At 45.0% G+C, this 22,500-nt stretch overlaps 1 protein-coding gene across 1 annotated transcript; it reads left to right on the top strand.

The window, feature by feature from the left end:
- The first annotated feature begins 3,725 nt into the window (after nucleotides 1-3,725).
- LOC139756523 (uncharacterized) lies at nucleotides 3,726-18,917 on the top strand. Its single transcript, XM_071675994.1, has 4 exons — nucleotides 3,726-3,824; nucleotides 10,073-10,314; nucleotides 11,474-12,025; nucleotides 12,578-18,917. Exons 2-4 carry the CDS (start codon nucleotides 10,081-10,083, stop codon nucleotides 13,067-13,069), a joined length of 1,278 nt encoding a protein of 425 aa, XP_071532095.1. The 5' UTR covers nucleotides 3,726-3,824; nucleotides 10,073-10,080; the 3' UTR covers nucleotides 13,070-18,917.
- Nucleotides 18,918-22,500: the final 3,583 nt, after the last annotated feature.

Raw genomic sequence — 22,500 nt, 5'->3', positions numbered from 1 at the left:
ATATGTATGTGTCTGTGTGTGTATATATATGTGTACATTGAGATGTATAGGTATGTATATTTGCGTGTGTGGACGTGTATGTATATACATGTGTATGGGGGTGGGTTAGGCCATTTCTTTCGTCTGTTTCCTTGCGCTAACTCGCAAACGCGGGAGACAGAGACAAAGCAAAATAAATAAAAATAATATATGTGGTTTCGGTGCATTTTACATGACAGCAAGAGACAGTGTGAACGAATGTGGCCTTTGTTGTCTTTTCCTAGCACACATGCGGGGGAGGGGGTTGTCATTTCATGTGTGGCGGGATGGTGACGGGAATGAATAAAGGCAGCAAGTACGAATTATGTACGTGTACATATATGTATATGTCTGTGTATGTATATATATGTATATGGTGAAAAGTATAGGTATGTATATGTGCATGTGTGGACGTGTATGTATATACATGTGTATGTGGGTGGGTTAAGCCATTCTTTCATCTGTTTCCTTGCGCTACTTCGCTAACGCGGGAGACAGCGACAAAGTATAATAATAGATATAATATATATATATATATATATATATATATATATATATATATATATATATATATATATATACATATATATATCTTTCTTCTTTCATACTTGTCTTCCGTTCCCCCTACTAGCAATGCAGTGCCAGGAACAAATGAAGACAGACCACATTCGCTCATATACATTCTCTAGTTGTTATGAGCAATGCACAGACCCTTATCTACAACCAGGCTCTACAAACCTATCTATGAATTCTCTCGCCACTTCACATGCCCTGGTTCAGTCCACCAACAGTACGTCACCCCCTGTATACCATATTGTTCCACTTCACAAGATACCGTCCACGCCTTTCACCCTCCTACATGTTCAGTCCCCAGCCACTTAAAATCTTTTTCATTTCATCCTCCCATTTCCAGTTTGGTCCCCTCTTTCTCCTTGTACCCTTCACTTCTCCACTTCTGCCACGGGAAAAGTTCGAGACGAATGGAAGTTTGTCATTACCTTACAGAATGTGTGTGTGAGAAATACCCAGAGAAACAGATGGATTTGTATGAGGCATTTATGGATCTGGAGAAAGAATATGATAAGGTTGATAGAACTAGTTGGAAATCTACAACCAATTAGGTAAACGTCTGTAGTTGGAAAACTTATGGAAACCATCATTCGAGATAAGATAGAATTGTAAACCATCATTAGACGACCACGTATTGATGAATGATTCTCAGCAAGGTCTTCGACGAAATCAATCATGTCTGAAAAATCTGCTTGATTTCTTTTTATAATCAACATGTATGATGAAGTAAAGCATTGATGTCATCTATCTAGATTTTCAAAAAGCTTTCGATAAGGTTCTGCATCAAAAATTACTCGCAAAAATTAAGTCACATGATATCCATTACGTTATATTTCATCGGAAAAGAAATTGGTTAACTGGCCGTAAATAAGTAATGAAAGGTCAAGCTTCAGAAAGGTTGGACGTAACAAGTGGAGTGCCTCAAGGATCAGCCTTAGGACCAGTTCTCTTTCTCATGCCTACTAATGATATTGATAATGACCTGCATTGCAAGATATCAACATCGGTGATGTTACAAAATTGATGTTACAAAATTGAGAAATATATCACAAATGAACTTGAGCGTCTATAGCTTCAAAACGACACAGACAAACGATGAACTTGGATCATAGGTGGCAAATGATGATTAATACTGATAAGTGCAAAGGTTTACATATTGGTAGAAAAAAAAACAAACGAGAAGGCAAGCTACATTATGAATTCTGTTGAACTGCAAAAGGTAAATCAGGAAAAACACTTGGGAGTAATAATCTCTGGTGACCTAACACCAAGTAAGCAGGTCGCAAAAGCTGTGAAAAGAGCCAACAAAATTCTTGGATTCATAGTAGGTCGAGCATTCAAATCTAAGTCCAGGGAAGTCATTCTTACTCTGTACAGTTCATTGGTTCGTCCACAACATGAATATTGTTTTCAGCTTTGGTCATCCTACCTTGAAGAGGGTAGCGACAGAATGGAGAAGAGCACAGCGTCGAGCCACTAAAATGATTCCCGGACTGAGTTACGAATCCTACAGGATGAGATTAAACGACTTGACTCCGTTTTGTTTAGAAAGGATAAGGTTTTGATGCGATCTGATACTTTGATTATCTTAATCTATCAAGTTATTTAAGACTTGACTCGTCCGAATGTACTCGTAGTGATGGATATAAACTCGTGGACAAATGGTTTACCTAAGATAAGGCGAAGTGCCTCTTCTTCAACAAGATTGTTAACATATGGAATGATTCACCAAGAAGAGTGTGTGACAACAGTACTATAGATATGTTGAGGAACAGACTTCATCAACACTTCACTTCAGGTCCACGATCTTCATTCGTTGTTTGACGTTTTGTCATGGTTTCGTTGAGCTGAACCAAGTCATCGTTTACCGTAGTATGAACCTAATAACTGGGCAATGACTCTCTTGCTCCTAACACATCAGTCAGTCTCCTCAGGGTTTCTCTTGCGATTTTCAACAATAAACGCTTTAGTTTGACGTTTACTTTGTCTTATAACTCCTTATTTTCTCTACGTAAATTCACATATCTTAATCTATCATGCTGGTTATTGGATATTCTGAGTTTCTTATAAACTACTTATACTAACAATCCAATCAGATGAAATTGAGACCTATTATGAGATACACGGAGGGAGGTGGGTCTGCTCCACACGGGCTACGTTGTCTGACCACAACTCAACTTCTTCCTGAAGACAGAGGTTAACTCCACCAGTTTCACTGGTCACCTCCGGACGAGGCTGTGACATCGAGAGTGAACGGAAAGGAGTGCAGTCTCCTGGAACTTGTCGCCCCAGAGGACACCTTCCTAACCCTGCTCCTGCTTGGAGTGTAGCCTGAAAGCTGCAGGATTCTTAAGAGCCGTAATACAGCGTGCAGAACATGTTATTATATGGTGTGTGTTATCATCATGATGACTGCTGTGTTATATGGTGTGTGTTGTCATCATGATGACTGCTGTGTTATATGGTGTGTGTTATCATGATGATGACTGCTGTGTTATATGGTGTGTGTTATCATCATGATGACTGCTGTGTTATATGGTGTGTGTTGTCATCATGATGACTGCTGTGTTATATGGTGTGTGTTATCATCATGATGACTGCTGTGTTATATGGTGTGTGTTATCATGATGATGACTGCTGTGTTATATGGTGTGTGTTATCATCATGATGACTGCTGTGTTATATGGTGTGTGTTATCATCATGATGACTGCTGTGTTATATGGTGTGTGTTGTCATAAGGTTATCACGTTCTGAGAAGGTGAAGTGATGTTCCGGATATAAAGTTTGTGACGTCACGTGGGTACGTTAGGTACTCGAGGCTGAGCCATGCTCATGTACACACACACACACACACCACACACACACACACACACACACACACACACACACACACCACACACACACACACACACACAATGTCGATGGTGGACGCCGGCCACAGTTTGAACACCTGATCATTGCTCGAGCATTTCCCTAGCCGTCCTAGATAACTGGCTCCACTCTTATCTGTGGCTGATTGCCATGTTATTCCCAGGGGATGATGAACCACCGGGAACCCCCACAGGTGAAAAAATGTCAGATAACGTAATTAGTAACAATCAATGTTATCTGGGATAGTGGTGAACCTCGCTGTTGAGTAACAGTGACGGGAAACGTTCAGTCGTCACTGTGACTGAACTTGTGAGGCAACAGAGAGTACACACAGCAGACTCCTACTGCTGCTCTTACTGTATAGGTCAGTGGATATGTTGCTCTTCGCTTTGCTGGACGATACATTGTGTGAGACTACACTGCTGTAGCCTGGCTTATCACAGGTCAGCTCGGACACTGCTAGTGCTGTAATCTCGCCAGCCTGGACACTGCCGGTGCTGTAATCTCGCCAGCCTGGACACTGCCGGTGCTGTAATCTCGCCAGCCTGGACACTGCCGGTGCTGTAGTCTCGCCAGCCTGGACACTGCTGGTGCTGTAGTCTCGCCAGCCTGGACACTGCTGGTGCTGTAGTCTCGCCAGCCTGGACACTGCCGGTGCTGTAATCTCGCCAGCCTGGACACTGCCGGTGCTGTAGTCTCGCCAGCCTGGACACTGCCGGTGCTGTAGTCTCGCCAGCCTGGACACTGCTGGTGCTGTAGTCTCGCCAGCCTGGACACTGCTTGTGCTGTAGTCTCGCCAGCCTGGACACTGCCGGTGCTGTAGTCTCGCCAGCCTGGACACTGCCGGTGCTGTAGTCTCGCCAGCCTGGACACTGCTGGTGCTGTAGTCTCGCCAGCCTGGACACTGCTTGTGCTGTAGTCTCGCCAGCCTGGACACTGCTGGTGCTGTAGTCTCGCCAGCCTGGACACTGCTGGTGCTGTAGTCTCGCCAGCCTGGACACTGCTGGTGCTGTAGTCTCGCCAGCCTGGACACTGCTTGTGCTGTAGTCTCGCCAGCCTGACACTGCTGGTGCTGAAGTCGGCCTTTCAGGTCAGCCTATACACACTAAGTCCACCTTACTCTACTATATCTAATTCAACAGTTGAGGAAGAAGATCGTGAGTGCATCCGAGGTCGTTTGTGAGAGGGTAAGAGATCAGGGACGTAAATAGTCGGGTTTTAAGAACAGAAAAAGAACCAGATGACTTAAGGAGACATACGTGTAAAGGTTGTATGTAGTTAAGGATGTGCAAATAATTTCAGACTTGGACTTGAAGCTGTGTTTATTGAGTCAGTTCTTAAACATATCTCTGGTGCTGGCTTCAGCTAGTGTGAGCGGTAAATCACATCATCCAATATGTTAACGATCATGTTGAAGAAAACGTACTTCACATCATGACGTCAAACACTCATCCACAAACAGAATCAGACAAATCTTGGATTGAATAACTCTTAGATCAGATTAGCAGAGGTTTTAATATTTTTGATTACCTTTACCAAATCAGCTCTTAAAGTTGTTTACCTAAGCAAAATACATTTATAGTTAGGTCGTATAACTGAGTCATTAGGTCTGACGCTGCACACTCTCTCCACACTCTTGTGTGTGGGAGGACGAACCAGTGAATTGGAAAGAGTGAGAATTAATTTCATAGACTTAATTTCGAATGACGTGTCTGTGAATCAAAGAATTTTGTTCTTTTCTGTTGCTTCTGTGCATTGCTTCCTGTTGCTTCTGTGCATTGCTTCATGTTGCTTCTGTGCATTGCTTCCTGTTGCTTCTGTGCATTGCTTCATGTTGCTTCTGTGCATTGCTTCCTTGACCGTAGATCATCAGAGATTATGTCACTTAAGTCCCTCTCCTCATTCATCTTCTGTAGCGCAGCAGAGGACACGCTGCAGCTACCTTTCCCGCCACTACTTCCGTTGTACAGAGGTTTGTTGTTAGTGATTTAGATTTCATTGTGCCTTGCGACCTCCGTCCAGCAGCTGGTCAGAAGACTTTCAAATTGTTGCACATTTATAATCCAGCTTATATAACGTCTGAGAATTTTGATATTTACAACACGTCATTACCAGTGTCTTTATTATGAATGTAAAAGAGAAGTGGTCCCAAGATTGATCCCTCTGGCACACTACTTATTACGTTACGTTACACTTGACCACGACTCACGGTTAACGCCAGACAACTACTTTTCTAGCTACCTCGGCACAACCCGATCAACAGCACATAACTCAACTCTTGCCACTAATGTTTGATGTGGGACATAACAAATACTTGCTGGAAATCTAGACGGACTTCATCGACCGCTTCATCTTAATTACACCATAGAAGAAATCACGAACTTTCTCAGCCATGAACGATTTTGTGAAAAACCATAATGAAAATTATTGTTTAATTTGTAACTTCCTAAACATCTGATTTGATGGTTTCCGTCAGTTCACCAACCTCCCACAGTGAGGGAACTGAGCGTTTATGTTCGAGCTGGAATGTAACTGTATCTGAATAGCAATGTTACACTGGCCAACTTTCATTCATCTAGAACTTCCTCCGTAGCAAACGACATACTGGAGAGCAGTTAACTGCCTCATTCCTGGTTCGTCTCACTGTTCTCTGATCGGGTTTCTCACAACCTGGTGCGTTATTGACATCATTTCATTCACTGTTCGTACTATATCTTGAACGTGTATGCCGTTACTGGATCTACGATGTCAATTATTCTTCAGTGATGAATATGGATAAACAACTGAGTAAAATGTTTCTTATTCCTTACCATAACTTGTGGTCAATACGTAACTGTTTCCCGTAAGTGATTGGCCAGTTGACTAGGTAATAATTGTTCCTGCTAACATAACTATGCAATTCCCTCTGGTGTCTTCCACAGTATCCAGCAATAAACATTTTACGTTCATGTCTACTTGAATGTATGAGTATAGTTGTTTACATATATTTACGTAATCGACTTTATCATGTTCATTATCGCTACATCTGAGTCTTTTATGATCTATTTTCTAGGACGAAATGCAGGTCTCAGCCGGGACTGGACTTTAATTCCTTCCTTACGCTTTTCAAAGCAACTTCCATAACGTTTACCATCGACGTCATCCTAGATTTTCCCGCCAAGACAAACGTAAATGTCATACAAGTTCTGCATGGGCCACCCAAGAGTCGAGTCTGCATAACATCTAATCCTGGTGACATCAGCTGGTCCACAGTCAACCCATATGTTCATCTTCCTTTATAGGCTGGTCGATAAAGTAGGAACCAAACTCATACTAATTCATATATGCACACACACACACACACACACACACACACACACACACACACACACACACACACACATATAGAAGGAATCACGCTGGGAAAGTTCATCCTCCTCGAAGGCTCTGATTGGAGTGCCTAAATGTGTGTGGATGTAACCAAGATGAGAAAAAAGGAGGGATCGATAGTATGTTTGAGGAAAGGAACCTACGAAGCTCAAGGGTAAAGGGGAAGAGTAGCTTGGGAATGTTTTAGGAGGAAAGTGAGGGGTTGATGAGAGGACAAGAGAAAAGGAAGGAGTAGCACTACTCCTGAAACAGGAGTTGTTGGAGTATGTGATAGAGTGTAAGAAAGTAAACTCTAGATTGATATGGGTAAAACTGAAAGTGGATGGAGAGAGATAGGTGATTATTGGTGCCTATGTACCTGGGCATGAGAAGAAAAATCTCTCGCTCCACACATTCTTCAAAACCTTTGTCCCCTCCCCACCCTGTGACTCACTTCCGCTTCCATGGTTCCATCCGCTGCTAAGTCCACTCCCAGATGTCTAAAACACTTCACTTCCTCAAATTATTCTCCATTCAAAGCTACATCCCAATTAACTTGTCCCTGAACCCTACTGAACCCAATAAACTTGCTCTTATTCATATTTACTCTCATCTTTCTCCTTCACACACTTCCAAACTCAGTCACCAACTTCTGCAGTTTTTACCATGAATCAGCCACCAGAACTGTATCATCGGCGAACAACTGACTCATTTCTCAGGCCCTCTCATCCACAACAGACTGCATACTCGCCACTCTCTCTCCAAAACTCTTGCATTTACCTCCCTAACCACCCCATCCATAAACAAATCAAACAACCATGGGTACATTACCCACCCCTGCCGCAGACCGATCGTACACATGCCTTACATCCTTGATAAAAACTTTTCACTGCTTATAGCATCTTACCTCTCACACCATATACTCTTAAGCCCTTTTGCAAAGCATCTCTATCCACCCTAACATATGCCTTCTCAAGATCCATAAATGCTACATACAAATCCATCTGTTTTTCTAAGTTTTTCTCACATATATTCTTCAAAGCGAACACCTAATCCACACATCCTCTACCACTACTGACACCACACTGCTCTTCCTCAATCTGATGCTCTGTACATGCCTTCACCCTCTCATATGATTTCCCAGGAATGCTCAACAAAGTTATACCTCTGTAATTTAAGTACTCACCTTTATCCCCTTTGCCTCTGTACAATGGCACTATGCTCACATTCCGCCAATCCTCAGGGACTTCACCATGATCCTTACCAACCAAACTACAACACAGTCATCCCCTTTCTTAATAAATTCAACGCAATGCCATTCAAACTCGCCGCCTTACCGGATTTCATTTTCGGCAAAGCTTTCATTGCCTCTTCTCTCTTAACCAAACCATTCTTCCTGACCCTCTCGCCTCGCACACCACCCCGACCAAAACACCCTACATCTGTCACTCAGTCATCAAACACATTCAAATAACTTTCAAAGTACTTACTCCTTCTCCTTCTCACTTCATCACTACCTGTTATTACTTCCCCATTTGCCCTCTTTTTCAACCCTTGCACCTTCCTCTGGACCTCCTGCCGCTTTCTTTTATACATCTCCCACTCATTTGTACTCCAAACACCTCTCTTTTCTCTTTTACTAACAACTTTACATCTTCGTCCCACCACTCACTATCCTTTCTAATCTGCCCACCTCCCACTTATCTCATGCCACATGCATCTTTTGAACATGCCATCACTGCTTCCACAAAATACACCCCGTTCCTCATTCACTTCCCTCACATCATTTGCTCCCACCTTTTGCCAGTCTACACTCAATCTCTCCTGGTACTTCCTCACACAAATCTCCTTTCCATGCTCACTTACTCTCATTACTCTCTTCTCCCCAACATTTTCTCTTCTTTTTTGAAAACCTCTACAAATCTTCACCTTCGCCTCTACAAAGTAGTTATCAGATATCCCTCCAGCTGCCCGTGTCAGTACATTAACATTCAAAAGTCTCTCTTTTGCACGCCTGTCGGTTAACACGCAATCCAATAGTGCCCTTTGACCATCACTCCTGCTTTCATACGTATACTTACGTATATATCCCTTTTTAAACTAGGTATTTTCAGTACACAAATCCACAAGCTCTTCACCATCTCCATTCACAACACTAAATACCCCATGTACACCAATTATACCCTCAACTGCCACATTACTCACCTTCGCATTTAAATTACCCATCACTATAACCCGGTCCTGTGCATCATAGCTGCTGACACGCTCACTCAACTACTCACAATACACTTGCCTCTCATGATCTTTTTTCTCATGACAAGGTCCATAAGCACCGATAATCACCTATCTCTCTCCATCCACTTTCAATTTTACCCATATCAATCTAGAATTTACTTTCTTACACTCTATCACACACTCCCACAACTTCAGTTTCAGGAGTAGTGCTACTCCTTCCCTTGCTCTTGCCTTCTAACCAACCCCTGACGTTACTCCTAAGACTTTTCCGAGCCATTCTTCCCCTTTACCCTTGAGCTTCGTTTCACTCAGAGCCAAAACATCCAGGTTCCTTTCCTCAAACATGCTACCTAACTCTCCTTTCTTCTCATCTTGGTTACATCCACACATATTCATACGTCTCAGTCTGAGTCCATGAGGAAATGGAACACGATAAGTTCCCAAGTGCACTTTCGTGTAATAATCACATCATCAGGGGAGAAACAAGAAAGAAATTTAACAGTCAGTTGATATACAACGAAGAGACGTAACTAGGACGCCATTTGGTAAACATGCAATTGTTCGAACAATCGCATGTTTACCAATTGGCGTGCTAGCTTCGTCTCTTCGATGTATATCAACTGACTGTTATATTTCTCTCTTGTGTCTCCCCTGATCATGTGATTATTACATGAAAGTGCACTTGGGAACTTAACGTGTTTCATTTTCCCCATGGACTCATAGGGAGAGAGAGGAGAGAGAGAGAGAGAGAGAGAGAGAGAGAGAGAGAGAGAGAGAGAGAGAGAGAGAGAGAGAGAGATGGTAAATAGATAGACGGATGGATAGGTATGTATTCATATATGGTGAATCGATAGATTGGTAGATAGGTAGATATATATGTATAGATATATGGTAAGCAGATAGGTAGATAGGTAAATATACATGTATAGATATATGGTAAGTAGATAAGTAGATATACGGTAAGTGATCTCAAACCTTATGTGTGGTAATGTTGTTGATTGTTGCTGAGTTGTTGTGTGTCGTCAGCAGTGAGGTTGATGGAGGAAGCTGTGAGGTGTTCCGTGTGCTCCGAGGTGTATCAGACAGGGCCACGGGACCCCCTGGTGTTGCCCTGCGGCCACGCCTTCTGCCGTAGCTGCCTTACCAACGTCTACATTACTGGCAACTTCATCTGCCCCTCCTGCAGGAGGGACCTGAACCACCTGGACGTGCAAGACCTGCCTCGGTGCTTCCCTCTCCTCAGCCTCTCCGCCAGCTACTCAGAGTTTCAGGTAAACTGAATGAACGCCAGGTTTACTTGGTGGTATACACCGGGATTATGACACTGTCCATTAGGTTTCCCTGGTGGTATGTACCGGGAATATAACACCATCTATTCTTCTATCAGGAATACTTCAACATAGTGAAGAGAATATTATTGAAAGTTATGATGGATATTTCTTTGAGGTTATGACACGTAAATAATGAAACGTTACATCAAATACATTGAAGAATACGATCATTCTACGTCAGACTTGTCGTTCATGTTCAACTTGGTATCTTTTTGTAAGGATTATATAAATCTCTTTGTTTTTCTGCAGGAGGAAGTTATATACATTCTCATGAAGCTAGGATGTGTGTGACGTTGTAGGAGTAATGTGGGATATGTTTTGTGCTTCAATTGTTCAAAACAGACAGGAGATCAGGCAGGGTGACAACATTACACATCACATACAAAAACAAAGATATTATGAAAGGCAGAAAGCACAGCTTAAAGTGGCCAACATTAGCACACCTGGAGGGAACATGTTTCAGAAATCTCAAATTTTAGGGAAACTTAACCTGAACAGAAAGCTGAAAATCGTCGTTCATAGATTTGTTATCGTCAATCTATGGCTAGTGTGGCAAGTCCAGTGTGTGGCTAGTGTGGCACGTCAAGTGTGTGGTGAGTGTGGCACGTCAAGTGTGTGGTTAGTGTGGCACGTCAAGTGTGTGGCGAGTGTGGCACGTCAAGTGTGTGGTGAGTGTGGCACGTCAAGTGTGTGGTAAGTGTGGCACGTCAAGTGTGTGGTTAGTGTGGCACGTCAAGTGTGTGGTGAGTGTGGCACGTCAAGTGTGTGGTGAGTGTGGCACGTCAAGTGTGTGGTAAGTGTGGCACGTCAAGTGTGTGGTTAGTGTGGCACGTCAAGTGTGTGGTGAGTGTGGCACGTCAAGTGTGTGGTAAGTGTGGCACGTCAAGTGTGTGGTAAGTTTGGCACGTCAAGTGTGTGGTGAGTGTGGCACGTCAAGTGTGTGGTGAGTGTGGCACGTCAAGTGTGCGGTAAGTGTGGCACGTCAAGTGTGTGGCGAGTCTGTGTGGACTGCTGAGGGTGTAGTGCCTCGCTGGTGACATATCATTTCTATGTTGTAGTAAAGTTTACAGTCATTAAGAGACCGTTCCTCCTCCTGCAGTATGAGAGGTGCAGCCTTCATGATGATGACCAGACGTACTGGTGCCGGCAGTGTGAACGATCTATGTGTAGCCTCTGTCTCTACACTGACCATCCAGTGGGCCATCAGGTCCTGCACACCAAGACCTTCCTGCAGGAGAAGAAACGGTCGCTGGAGCGTCAGATCATTTATCTGAGTAATGCAGTAAATGCAACGAGGAAGGAAGTGCACGAGAACTGTCGTATGTTCTTGCAAGAGGTTAAGAGGTTCTGTAAATTTGACGAATTTGTTGCTGAAATATCAAGAAAAGTTCAGAAAGCCCACAATATCGCTGGCCTTGTGACATGTGAGGAAAAGATTCAGCTCATCCTTGAGAAACAATTAGATAATCTCTCAGTAGATAGAGACGCGTCTGGCTGGTCAGGAGAGAGGTCCGATGTGGCAGAGCAGCAGACAACGCCTGATCAGACCCCTACAACCGTCGACAACCGCCGCGCTGCACTGGACTGTCAGGAGGGCCGACTCCTCCTGCACAGCTTTCATCATCCTGGCGACAGCTGTCTCCACTTGCAGGTACAGGATGGCCTGGTTGTCTGTACCACAGAGAATATAATAACTTACGATGTTTTACTTTACCATTTGTTTATATCAAAGTGGCTGACTTAAAGTTCGCAACACAACACATATCCATACAAGCAGATCAAGGTACAATCCTCTCTCGCAGTGATGGATCTGCAGACGATAGCACGGTGGAAATCACATCACCGTTGAGAAGGAATATTCACCCGAGCCTCATCGTTTTTATCCTCACTGTAATGCGTCTGATAGTTTGATGAGACCTAACGTCACGACACATTATCTCTCTTATCTATGAAAATTACAGGACCAAGTTTTGTGTTGTTACAACATCAAACTCTGACAACATTATAGAGTTACAAGCTTCTGACAAGACATCATGAAATGAGCTTTGTGTAATACTCGATGAATATTGCCAGTAACATGTTTACCAAGCCACAACATTGTGTAGATTGTCTACTGTGTTTTATATTACTTCTGTATTTTCCAAATTCTTTTAACAGCGCTTCTTCTTACCTGCCTGACGTAACCTACTTGTGTACATTGCAGCTACCGTCAGAGGTGTTCCTGGAGCTGAGTGTTGCTGGCCGCTGCCTGGGTCGTGTGTACATCAAGCTGTGGGGCCACTTGCGACGCGCACACCAGTTCCTGGCGCTCTGTCTAGGCACTCTCGGCCCATCCTACGTCGGCGCCTCCTTCAGCCACGTCGCATACATGAAGAAAGCCCGAGAGTCTCTCTGTTGTAAAGAGTATCGTTCGTCAGATGGCAAGAGCTGCACCAGGGAACTGATGAACGACCTGGAGTGGGGCGGCGAGTTCGCAAGAACTCCACAGGAGGGTCTTGTAATACCACTGAGCAAGAACATTGATGAACATGGCTTTGGCATCTGCACCAGAGGCCAGCTGGAGGGGAGGTTCCACTGTCCCTTCGGCGAGGTGACGTCAGGGTTGAAGTTCGTGCGAGCTGCCATCCGTCATGACCCCGTCACCGAGGTCACCATCACTGACTGCGGTCTTGTTCTCCCTGACCTTACACCGTAGAGAGACGTCGTAGGGCTTGTCATCAGGGCTGGTGATGGGCGAACTGCCTTCCATCATGACCCACATACTGAGCTGACCTCACAAAGTGGGACAACTCGCTCCTCAGAGCAACTCCTGACCCAACACAAACTCTCATTATCCTTCCTCCACTCCCTCATAATAATGCTCAGGTCTCCACTCATCATCCACTCCCTCATAATAATGCTCAGGTCTCCACTCATCATCCATCCTCTGCTCCCTCATCATGATGCTGAGGTCTTCACTCATCATCCTTCCTCCACTCCCTCATAATAATGCCCAGTTCCCCACTCATCATCCATCCTCTGCTCCCTCATAATAATGCTCAGGTTCAGTTCTGCTGTTTCCTCATTCTTATCACTAGTCTCATCATTGCCATAAAAGAATAAACTAGATTCTTCGTCTTCTGTCCTGTCAAATTAACTTAGTGAGGTTAGTGGTTAACATGGCGAGGCTAATGGTTATCATGGCGAAGCTAATGGTTAACATGGCGAGGATAATGATTAACATGGCGAGGCTAATGATTAACGTGATGAGGCTAATGATTAACATGGCGAGGCTAATGGTTAACATGGTGAGGCTAATGATTAACATAGTGAGGCTAATAGTTAACACGGCGAGGCTAATGATTAACCTGGCGAGGCTAATGATTAACATGGTGAGGCTAATGGTTAACATGGTTAGGCTAATGATTAACATAGTGAGGCTAATAGTTAACATGGCGAGGCTAATGATTAACCTGGCGAGGCTAATGATTAACATGGTGAGGCTAATGATTAACATGGCGAGGCTAATGATTAACATGGCGAGGCTAATGGTTAGCATGGTGAGGCTAATGATTAACATGGCGACGCTAATGGTTAACATGGCGAGACTAATGGTTGACATGGTGAGGCTAATGGTTAACATGGTGAGGCTAATGATTAACATGGCGAGGCTAATAGTTAACATGGTGAGGCTAATGATTAACATGGTGAGGCTAAGGATTAACATGGCGAGGCTAATGGTTGACGTGGTGAGGCTAATGGTTAACATGCCACGTGGCAGCTATTTCAAATCTATTGATCATATTATATTCGGCCCAGCACGACGTGCATGTCTGGGATGGCTCATCCTCCACCTCTGTTTGACACGATGGAATATACATCCTTTTGTGTCGTGAGTTCTCCAGCATTACCTCTCTCCACACATTCCTTCCCCTCCTTCATGATGCCCTGCCAACACTTCGTTCATCAGTCATCATTTCTGCTACTGCTCTCATATGATATTTCTCTGTGTCCCGTCCACCAACTCTTGGTACGCGACCGGCTGCTGCTTCCCTTGGTTTCTATGTGGAGACCAGACACTCTAGAACAGACTGGTATGATACCTCGTTTTCTTTTCTATTCTTTTTCTCGCAAGAGCAAAGCCAGGGAAAACGTTTTCCTTCTTTCCCTCTTCTTGAAGCCTTTTTTTATTTTATAGTTACATAGTTACATACGAAAAATTCTAAGGAGCTCTGATCAGTTTCTACATTCTTATCCCTACCCTGTTTTCCCCTCTATTCTATACCCTCTATTCTCTTTTCATCCAATATATGTATTGGGAACAAATGGGAACTCCAGTGAAGGGGGCTAATGGGGAGGTGATAACAAGTAGTGGTGATGTGAGAAGGAGATGGAGTGAGTATTTTGAAGGTTTGTTGAATGTGTTTGATGATAGAGTGGCAGATATAGGGTGTTTTGGTCTAGGTGGTGTGCAAAGTGAAAGGGTTAGGGAAAATGATTTGGTAAGCAGAGAAGAGGTAGTAAAAGCGTTGAGGAAGATGAAAGCCGACAAGGCAGCGGGTAGGGATGGTTTTGTTGTGGAATTTGTTAAAAATGGGGGTGACTGTATTGTTGACTGGTTGGTAAGGTTATTTAATGTATGTATGACTCATGGTGAGGTGCCTGTGGAGTGGCGGAATGCTTGCATAGTGCCATTGTACAAAGGCAAAGGGGATAAGAGTGAGTGCTCAAATTACAGAGGTATAAGTTTGTTGAGTATTCCTGGCAAATTATATGGGAGGGTATTGATTGAGAGGGTGAAGGCATGTACAGAGCATCAGATTGGGGAAGAGCAGTGTGGTTTCAGAAGTGGTAGAGGATGTGTGGATCAGGTGTTTGCTTTGAAGAATGTATGTGAGAAATACTTAGAAAAGCAAATGGATTTGTATGTAGCATTTATGGATCTGGAGAAGGCATATGATAGAGTTGATAGAGATGCTCTGTGGAAGGTATTAAGAATATATGGTGTGGGAGGAAAGTTGTTAGAAGCAGTGAAAAGTTTTAATCGAGGATGTAAGGCATGTGTACGTGTAGGAAGAGAGGAAAGTGATTGGTTCTCAGTGAATGTAGGTTTGCGGCAGGGGTGTGTGATGTCTCCATGGTTGTTTAATTTGTTTATGGATGGGGTTGTTAGGGAGGTGAATGCAAGAGTTTTGGAAAGAGGGGCAAGTATGAAGTCTGTTGGGGATGAGAGAGCTTGGGAAGTGAGTCAGTTGTTGTTCGCTGATGATACAGCGCTGGTGGCTGATTCATGTGAGAAACTACAGAAGCTGGTGACTGAGTTTGGTAAAGTGTGTGAAAGAAGAAAGTTAAGAGTAAATGTGAATAAGAGCAAGGCTATTAGGTACAGTAGGGTTGAGGGTCAAGTCGATTGGGAGGTGAGTTTGAATGGAGAAAAACTGGAGGAAGTGAAGTGTTTTAGATATCTGGGAGTGGATCTGGCAGCGGATGGAACCATGGAAGCGGAAGTGGATCATAGGGTGGGGGAGGGGGCGAAAATTCTGGGAGCCTTGAAGAATGTGTGGAAGTCGAGAGCATTATCTCGGAGAGCAAAAATGGGTACGTTTGAAAGAATAGTGGTTCCAACAATGTTGTATGGTTGCGAGGCGTGGACTATGGATAGAGTTGTGCGCAGGAGGATGGATGTGCTGGAAATGAGATGTTTGAGGACAATGTGTGGTGTGAGGTGGTTTGATCGAGTAAGTAACGTAAGGGTAAGAGAGATGTGTGGAAATAAAAAGAGCTTGGTTGAGAGAGCAGAAGAGGGTGTTTTGAAATGGTTTGGTCACATGGAGAGAATGAGTGAGGAAAGATTGACCAAGAGGATATATGTGTCGGAGGTGGAGGGAACGAGGAGAAGAGGGAGACCAAATTGGAGGTGGAAAGATGGAGTGAAAAAGATTTTGTGTGATCGGGGCCTGAACATGCAGGACGGTGAAAGGAGGGCAAGGAATAGAGTGAATTGGAGCGATGTGGTATACCGGGGTTGACGTGCTGTCAGTGGATTGAATCAAGGCATGTGAAGCGTCTGGGGTAAACCATGGAAAGCTGTGTAGGTATGTATATTTGCGTGTGTGGACGTATGTATATACATGTGTATGGGGGTGGGTTGGGCCATTTCTTTCGTCTGTTTCCTTGCGCTACCTCGCAAACGCGGGAGACAGCGACAAAGCAAAAAAAAAAAAAAAAAAAAAAAATATTGTGTGTTACCGGACTCTGCCTGCTCGAGGTTATACTGCGAAAGAAGTAACCTTTGGCAAATCTGTATCACTGGGAGTAGAGTCTTGTCAAAAAACATCTCACTCGAAAGAAGTTCTCCTTCTCCTACTACAGGAAGCAGCGTAGCCTAAGGCTGGAGGAACCTGTGGGTGGAGACCCTGGGTAGCTCCAGGACTCCCCTGTGGTAACACCAGGACTCCCCTGTGGTAACACCAGGACTCCCCTGTGGTAACACCAGGACTCCCCTGTGGTAACACCAGGACTCCCCGTGGTAACACCAGGACTCCCCTGTGGTAACACCAGGACTCCCCTGTGGTAACACCAGGACTCCCCTGTGGTAACACCAGGACTCCCCTGTGTTAACACCAGGACTCCCCTGTGGTAACACCAGGACTCCCCTGTGGTAACACCAGGACTCCCCTGTGGTAACACCAGGACTCCCCTGTGTTAACACCAGGACTCCCCTGTGGTAACACCAGGACTCCCCTGTGTTAACACCAGGACTCCCCCTGTGGTAACACCAGGACTCCCCTGTGTTAACACCAGGACTCCCCTGTGGTAACACCAGGACTCCCCTGTGGTAACACCAGGACTCCCCTGTGGTAACACCAGGTCTCCCCTGTGTTAACACCAGGACTCCCCTGTGGTAACACCAGGACTCCCCTGTGGTAACACCAGGACTCCCCCGTGGTAACACCAGGACTCCCCGTGTTAACACCAGGACTCCCCTGTGGTAACACCAGGACTCCCCGTGTTAACACCAGGACTCCCCCGTGTAACGTTAACCTGGAGGGTTCGTCATGAAGGTAAGGTAACGTGAGAGGTAGAGGTAGAGGGTTAACCTGGAGGGTTCGTCATGAAGGTAAGGTAACGTGAGAGGTAGAGGTAGAGGGTTAACCTGGAGGGTTCATCATGAAGGTAAGGTAACGTGAGAGGTAGAGGTAGAGGGTTAACCTGGAGGGTTCGTCATGAAGGTAAGGTAACGTGAGAGGTAGAGGTAGAGGGTTAACCTGGAGGGTTCATCAGTAAGAAACATAACTACCATGTTTAGCTGCAGGCGGCGAGGTAAACAATGTTACGCTACTTCACTGGAAATGTCAAGCAAAAACACAGACACAATTCTTACTCCTCCTAACTGCCTGGGACGACCACAGTTACAATATCTATTCAGTTCGTGTCATCCAACTTGACAGAACAACTAGAAAGATTATAAAGTGGATGTTTTCAAAATGTCAAATATTTTCGAAAATATGATTTACGTAAATTAGAGGGAAGATGAGAGGAATGTGGGCAAATGTTTTTGTATCTACTTAGTTACAGATGCAGCAATAAAGTACCAAGATGTTGTCAAGACATGGATAATATAATCATTACATTTAGATCACATCTAAATATATAATCTGATATCAATTATGAAACAAAAGCCTTTTCAAGAAAGACACTACAACGTGGAGGCGATGCACGTGTGCCAACCTATTCTTCGTCAACATATTAACCGTTGACACGATACTGTTGCTGTCCTGCAACAGATGACCTTCTCATAGACCATAAGGGCCTCTGGTCTCTCTTACTTACGTGCTGTACTGTAGCAGATAAGTTAGACACAGACAACCAGGTCCTCACCTGCCTCTCCTGGACCCCATCGTCTCCTGTGACTCACTTTCTCATCTTTTCTTCCTCCTGCCCGACTTGTTATCATTCTCGACCATTACCCTTGTTAATCATGGTTTTGTGTTGCTGAAGTCATGACCATGTAATCTAGCGCAGAAATATCTTTACCTAACACCTGTAAACTAACTTTATTGTATAATGTTAAAGAAGATAATGACATTCGTTATTTCATATACCTGTTTTAGGGAATTATAGAAACTTTACCAGATATGGACAGGTAGAAGTACAATGGGAGGTTGTAGTATGTCCCCCTGTGCCACGCACGTCTTATGATCATCACCACAAGGAAACATAACACATGAAGGACATGAACACAGCAGGATCCGGGGGCAGTCAGGATGGGAAACATCCTTGGGAAGGTCAGGTTCTGAAGCAGGAGAAGACACAGGCTTTCTCATGCAGTAAGAACTTCAATCATCATGTTGAGACTGTGGGTGCAACCTCGAGGAAGAATCAGACAACTCAACCCGTCCCTCACCTCAACCCGTCCCTCACCTCAACCCCTCCCTCACCTCAACCCGTCCCTCACCTCAACCCGTCCCTCACCTCAACCCGTCCCTCACAACCCGTCCCTCACCTCAACCCGTCCCTCACCTCAACCCGTCCCTCACCTCAACCCGTCCCTCACCTCAACCCCTCCCTCACCTCAACCAAAGAAGAGAAAGATAACTAGTTAGCTTTGATGTTTCATCTCTGTTCACAAAAGTTCAAGTTGAAGACTTCTTGAAATATCTAGTTGAAGTCTTGGATAATATTCATTAACCTGTTTCAAAGTCTGTTTTTACTGAATTTATGAAATTGTGTATAAAAGACTGTGTATTTCAATTCAATGAAGAGTATTATGCTCAGAAATTGGTATGGCAATGGATAACCCCTGTCAACTGTATTAAGTAATCTTTACATAGAATTCTTTAAAACAAAGTTGCTAAAGGATAACTTACCTTCTCATGCAATTTGGTTTAGGTATGAAGATGATGTTCTTTGTGTTTGGCCAATAAATGAAGAATTACAAACATTTCTCACTTTACTTCACAGTTTAGTACCCAAACCTCCCATTCCTACCAAGAACCTTTTAGTTCTCCCTTTTAGTAATAATTTTACTTTACTTCCCATGTTGCTTAACTCCTTTAAAGTAAATGTTACCTTCAGCAACAACAATACTATAAAGAATATCTTAATCAGGAACTCACCAGAAAGTTCTGCAGGATGTGTTTATAGAGTACCCTGTAAAAACTGCGATATGTTTTATGTTAGGCAGACTGGTAAGGACATAGATGCATATATTTGAAATACATATTTATGTATATATGTTTATACATATCATCGGACTCTACCTACAAGTGGCAATACAGTCGCCAGGATCATACCTTGGACGAGGCTGTCATGACCCGTAGGGATGGAGGTCATGGCTGGCGAGGACCTGCTCGTCCCAGTCAGGATTGTGTGTCCAGCCCGACCATCAAGGGTGACCCAGGCGGCTGGTGGGGTAGCTCTGCTCTCCGCCCCTGGTTACACCATCACACTGGTAGCTCTGCTCTCCGCCCCTGGTTACACCATCACACTGGAAACAGATAAAGCTTCTCCTTGGTCATGTACATAGCAGCAAATTTCATATGATTCAGATTCATTGTGCAAATTCATATAAGAGATTTTGACCATCTATTTTGACCATCTGTTTTCTTTGTAAAGTTTGTATACCGAAATGGTAGACTGATATGTAGCGTCAACATCTGAGTAGCACTTATGATCTTTAATTTGGTTATGATCAGTATACAAATGTGTTTATACCGTATTCATATATTACAGGAAGAGAAGATGTAAACTTATATACGAGGTAACCTCACAGTCACGGGGTCACAGGTGGACGTTGGCATTAGGGGAATGTAAGCAGCTGTGCCGTGTTTGTTCTGTGTGGCTCGTCACCTGCCACGTTGGACCTAACAGCCTTGTTAGCTGGTCACAGCTACCTCCACTCCTGTCCCCTCACTGTTCTTATTGGTGCCCCAACCAGCACTGCCATGGCTCTCACAGACATTCCCATCAGACTGTTATCTCTTCTCTTAACACATATATTGGTATCTGGAGACATAAGTGAACGAGGGTCTCGTTTTCTGTCACCTCTGTTTACAATGAACAACTGCCAGACAACTGACTAACGAGCCAGGTGTTGGTGTCGTCCATCATCTGCTTCAGTGTTGTAAGCGTCAAGTGATGACATCGAGCCAGGTGTGAGGCACTTGCCTACCATGACTGGCTAACATGTCTCGTATGAACACCAAAGTAAAGACAATCAGTAGTATGTCTTCCTGTGTACAGCCTGGCTCAAGCAGCAGTCACTGTCGTGTGGTGTGGACAGTTGAGCACTTGCCTGATGCGGGCGGGTGCCTGGCCACCTTCCTCCGCCTCCCTCACCTCACGGTTGGTGCTGCTGGGCTTCGCCTGCGTTACTCAGGCCTTTGTTGATGACATTCCCTCTCGTCCATATCTAATTATGTTTACCTTCTTAATATTCAAGTCACTGTCAACTTTAATCACATCTCTCTCTCTCTCTCTCTCTCTCTCTCTCTCTCTCTCTCTCTCTCTCTCTCTCTCTCTCTCTCTCTCTCTCTCTCTCTCTCTCTCTCTCTCTCTCTCTCCCCGTTATTTGCAAAAGTCGTTGGGTGCGATGACTGTTTTTTTTGTATGTAGGACCAAGTGAGGAGCAGATGTTTAACATCAGCATGAAAGTTGCATCTTGGGTCTGAGGAGTGTCTTGTGATGCGTTGAACCGATATTTACTATGTTCCGAGAACGTTGGGTTGTGTCCAGAGCGGAAAGGAGGCAGTGTGACTGCTGTGTGTCTGGGAAGTGTAATCTCAGTGTGTTGTATGGCTGGTGGAGGGCAAGTATAGACTGGGTTATAGGAGGGGTGGGAGAGGTTACTTAGTACTTATGGTATGTGCGGGAGTTGGGGGGAAGGGGGGTAGACTGCCAATATAGGCAGCCAGAGTGTGAGGTGAGGGGCAGCCAGAGTGTGAGGTGAGGGGCAGCCAGAGTGTGAGGTGAGGGGGCAGCCAGAGTGTGAGGTGAGGGGCAGCCAAAGTGTGAGGTGAGGGGCAGCCAGAGTGTAAGGTGAGGGGCAGCCAAAGTGTGAGGTGAGGGGCAGCCAGAGTGTGAGGTGAGGGGCAGCCAGAGTGTGAGGTGAGGGGCAGCCAGAGTGTGAGGTGAGGGGCAGCCAGAGTGTGAGGTGAGGGGGCAGCCAGAGTGTGAGGTGAGGGGCAGCCAGAGTGTGAGGTGAGGGGCAGCCAGAGTGTGAGGTGAGGGGCAGCCAGAGTGTGAGGTGAGGGGGCAGCCAGAGTGTGAGGTGAGGGGCAGCCAGAGTGTGAGGTGAGGGTGAACCGTGTCTGTCTAGAGGCAAGGTGGAGACTACCTGTGTGGTGGTGTGGGTGGCAGGGCGCAGCGGCATCTGCAAGACCTGGGTGTCAAGTGCGTTGAGGTGGGACTGTGACGGAAGTATTGGTGGTTCCTTGTGCAGACCCTGAGTGTTGGTGGTCGTTGTGCAGACCCTGAGTGCTGGTGGTTCCTTGTGCAGACCCTGAGTGCTGGTGGTTCGTTGTGCAGACCCTGAGTGATGGTGGTTCCTTGTGCAGACCCTGAGTGCTGGTGGTTCGTTGTGCAGACCCTGAGTGATGGTGGTTCCTTGTGCAAACCCTGAGTGCTGGTGGTTCGTTGTGCAGACCCTGAGTACTGGTGGTTCGTTGTGCAGACCCTGAGTGCTGGTGGTTCATTGTGCAGACCCTGAGTGTTGGTGGTTCGTTGTGCAGACCCTGAGTGCTGGTGGTTCGTTGTGGTGCTGGTAATTGTGCTGACGTTGTGATCTGTGTAATCTCAAACGATGAGTGACTGTGCAGGTGAGGCATAGTACTGGTATGATGTGGTGGTGAATATCATGTGTGTTATGCTATACCTGGTGTGGTGGTGAGCGTCGTGTATGACGTATGGTAAACCCAGTATGGAAGGTGATCTGCCGAGTTAGAGTGATTGATCATCTGGGTTGTGCGAGGCTGCACAAAATAATGCTACTGATGCCCGTCATGTCCCAGGCGTTTCGTCCAGCATTACCCCATGGTGGCGGGCAGACCCAGCAGTGTGGACGAGGGACGTTGTACCTCTGTGCGCCGGTGAGGGAGGAGGCCAGTCACCTGGTGGTGATGCGATGGTTACACACAAGTGATCGTG

Source organism: Panulirus ornatus, chromosome 22 (genome assembly GCF_036320965.1).
Source record: "Panulirus ornatus isolate Po-2019 chromosome 22, ASM3632096v1, whole genome shotgun sequence".
Lineage (NCBI taxonomy): Eukaryota > Metazoa > Arthropoda > Malacostraca > Decapoda > Palinuridae > Panulirus > Panulirus ornatus.
Note: the sequence above shows the minus strand (reverse complement) of the source record. Positions and strands in the feature narration are given on the sequence as shown.

What these genes read in the sequence shown, in the direction of transcription:
- LOC139756523 (XM_071675994.1), top strand. Translation starts at nt 10,081, where the DNA reads ATGGAGGAAGCTGTGAGGTGTTCCGTGTGCTCCGAGGTGTATCAGACA. An exon ending in CCAGCTACTCAGAGTTTCAG is followed by an intron (nt 10,315 to 11,473) that starts GTAAACTGAATG and finishes CTCCTCCTGCAG; the next exon opens with TATGAGAGGTGCAGCCTTCA. An exon ending in ACAGCTGTCTCCACTTGCAG is followed by an intron (nt 12,026 to 12,577) that starts GTACAGGATGGC and finishes TGTACATTGCAG; the next exon opens with CTACCGTCAGAGGTGTTCCT.